Source organism: Bipolaris oryzae (assembly GCF_000523455.1).
Source record: "Bipolaris oryzae ATCC 44560 unplaced genomic scaffold scaffold_460, whole genome shotgun sequence".
NCBI classification, from domain to species: domain Eukaryota; kingdom Fungi; phylum Ascomycota; class Dothideomycetes; order Pleosporales; family Pleosporaceae; genus Bipolaris; species Bipolaris oryzae.
Window position 1 is genome coordinate 767 of NW_006911736.1, and position 2,458 is coordinate 3,224.

Consider the following 2,458-nt stretch of genomic DNA (forward strand, 5'->3'; position numbering starts at 1 on the left):
TAGTCGGCTAGGGCCCAGATTATGGTGGTTTCGAAAAAGGCTGCCGATGGAACCTCGAAGTGCGATTACCCATTGTTGCCGGAAGGAAATGTTATCCTCAATGGACTGATGATGAGTGTGAGAGCGCCTGAATATGATAAAGATGCACATCTTCCTGGTTTGATAGTTTGCTTAGTGGGGTTGCGCAACATGGGGTTATATATCTTGTATTTGGGCTTTAATAACTAGCTCTATATAGTAGTAATAAGCGAGCATGTCACCTAAAATAGAGTGGCTTAATACGAACGAGACACGAAAATCATCGCGTTTCGGTTTTAGGTAACCGAACTCCGTCCCTGAACTCAGGGCGCTTTTTGTGAAGAATAAATATTAGTTTCTCTGCCACTTAATATAGAGTTCACGGGTGTCATCTGGTTATCACATTACCGTTTTCACTTCAAAGACACTTCAGTCGCCCGATAATATGGAAAGGAGCCAAGAGCCTGCTCCGCCCCCATACCCTGGGGAAGGCCCATCACAGAATCGCCAGTGGAGAGTCCGGAACGCCAAGTATCGTTCTAATTTCACTACTCAGGGGGAGCCCTCTCAGATTGACTTCCGAGAACATCTTGAGTGTTTGCGGGATTCATTAAATGGATATACCCTGGTAAGCAAATGCAACAACTCCTTTTACTGAGCCCTCCTAAAAGGATTCTAGGGTGTTGGCTGTCCTACTGATAATTCTCACGTTATCGAAGTTCAGCATAGCCAAGCGTTTGCCCATGTCGAGCGCTTTATTGAAGAATATCAATCATTTGTTCAACAGATCAGACCATTGAGCGAAGAGGATATCTTGTTCCTCATCTTGAGTCGATATGCAACGTCTTCTGGTGCTTCTGTCTATACAGAGATTCGGCATGATGATGACGTAAATGTTTTCGACTCCAAAGTGACTGAGCCATTAGTAAGAGCAAACAATTCCCGTTGGATGTATGCTTACCTTTTTCAGCATACAGACTCTACTGAAGGGTATCTGGTCCATGGATCTGGGGTCGTCCATAGCGAGCTGGCCTTGAGAGCTGCTGAAGAAGCACCAGTGTCTCTAAAAACGCCTCCTCAAGGCCTGCTGCTCCATGATCAGGCGTCGATAACACGGACTTGTTATGGCGCAGAATTTGGAGGATCAGTCACACTGAACTTTCCAGCCATACGCGCTAACGATGAACCATATAAGGATACTATGGGTTCGAGTTCGAGCCCTCCAGTCTTTGAGAATTCGCATCCCACGAACGTCTCCCATATTGATTGGGCCCAAATCCCTGAAAATCTTCAACCACCCATGTTCCGTGTGCATAGGTGTCATCATCGAGGTATAGCACGATTTGATGAGGAGATTGAACTGCCATTCGGATTCCCTGAAGTTGTACAACACTTCCACGATACCCCTTCAACCGTATGTCTAAGTCAACACCTACAAACTTGGGATTCACTGACATGAAAGAAGGTCTATCACACTGGATGTTGTGTGAACATTAACGCTATGCAATCGTGTCCCAGAGGTCAAGAGGGTCTTGCTTCATTTGAGTGCTATATACTATCTTCAGATGTGCGTATATACATCACAGTAGAACGAGATGGTGATTCTCTATGGTACAACTGTTACCGAGACAAAGAGGTACTTAAAGTGTAAGCTTTGATTGATAGTAGCAAATCTAACGTATCTCTAGATTTGGGAGCTTGCCCATAACTCCCATAAAGACTGTAGCGGATGTGACGACAGTTGGAGCTTTCATGTAATGTAGTTTCTGAATACTATCGAATTTTTTATTCAGTAAATATGTGTTTAATTGTGAAAAAAAATATGACGTGCATATAAAAACGTCACTGTTCGTAATTTTAGTGCACGCGGTCAGCCACCGAAAGTGATGTTAATAATAGTAAGCCTTCAGCCTTGGAAACACGAGAACCAAATCTAGATCCCATAATAGGCTCCCTAAAACCGATCTAAGTCAAACTGCACTATAAGATTGACCATTCCACTAATTAGAAACTCTTTACTATCCCTCCATGTGTGGCGGAAAACCCTGTGTGGCGGCATGCCGGTAGTAATTCCACCATAACAAATTCAACCATGGCTAAAATACGCATAAAATCTCGGAATAAAGATATCGACCCTAGATCTATCTCTGTGTTTTGTCTCATCGCTAACAAACTTCTGTGTAGCTGGTAATACGACAATTTGCTGCTAGCATGCACGGCAGCCCTATCTCGGACGGCCTCGGACGTGTCTAATGTTTAACATATATATCTAAGAGTTTGTTAAGATATACAAAGACGAATAAAGGGTGTATCCCGAGCAAGATACTACGGCATTCTAGGTCGCGGTGCTGTTGCGCAAGTCTATCGCTCGACAGAGCAGGATTGACAACTAAGGCGCGCTAATTACAAGCCGTACAGAATTGCCGCACGGGGCTTAGCG

At 44.1% G+C, this 2,458-nt stretch overlaps 1 protein-coding gene across 1 annotated transcript; it reads left to right on the forward strand.

Moving 5' to 3' along the window:
• Positions 1–463: 463 nt before the first annotated feature.
• COCMIDRAFT_31322 (uncharacterized protein) lies at positions 464–1,776 on the forward strand (the record flags this gene model as incomplete). Its single annotated transcript, XM_007695790.1, has 5 exons — positions 464–646; positions 698–943; positions 989–1,432; positions 1,484–1,665; positions 1,707–1,776. The coding sequence occupies 5 exons, from the start codon at positions 464–466 to the stop codon at positions 1,774–1,776; spliced, it is 1,125 nt and encodes a 374-aa protein (XP_007693980.1).
• Positions 1,777–2,458: the final 682 nt, after the last annotated feature.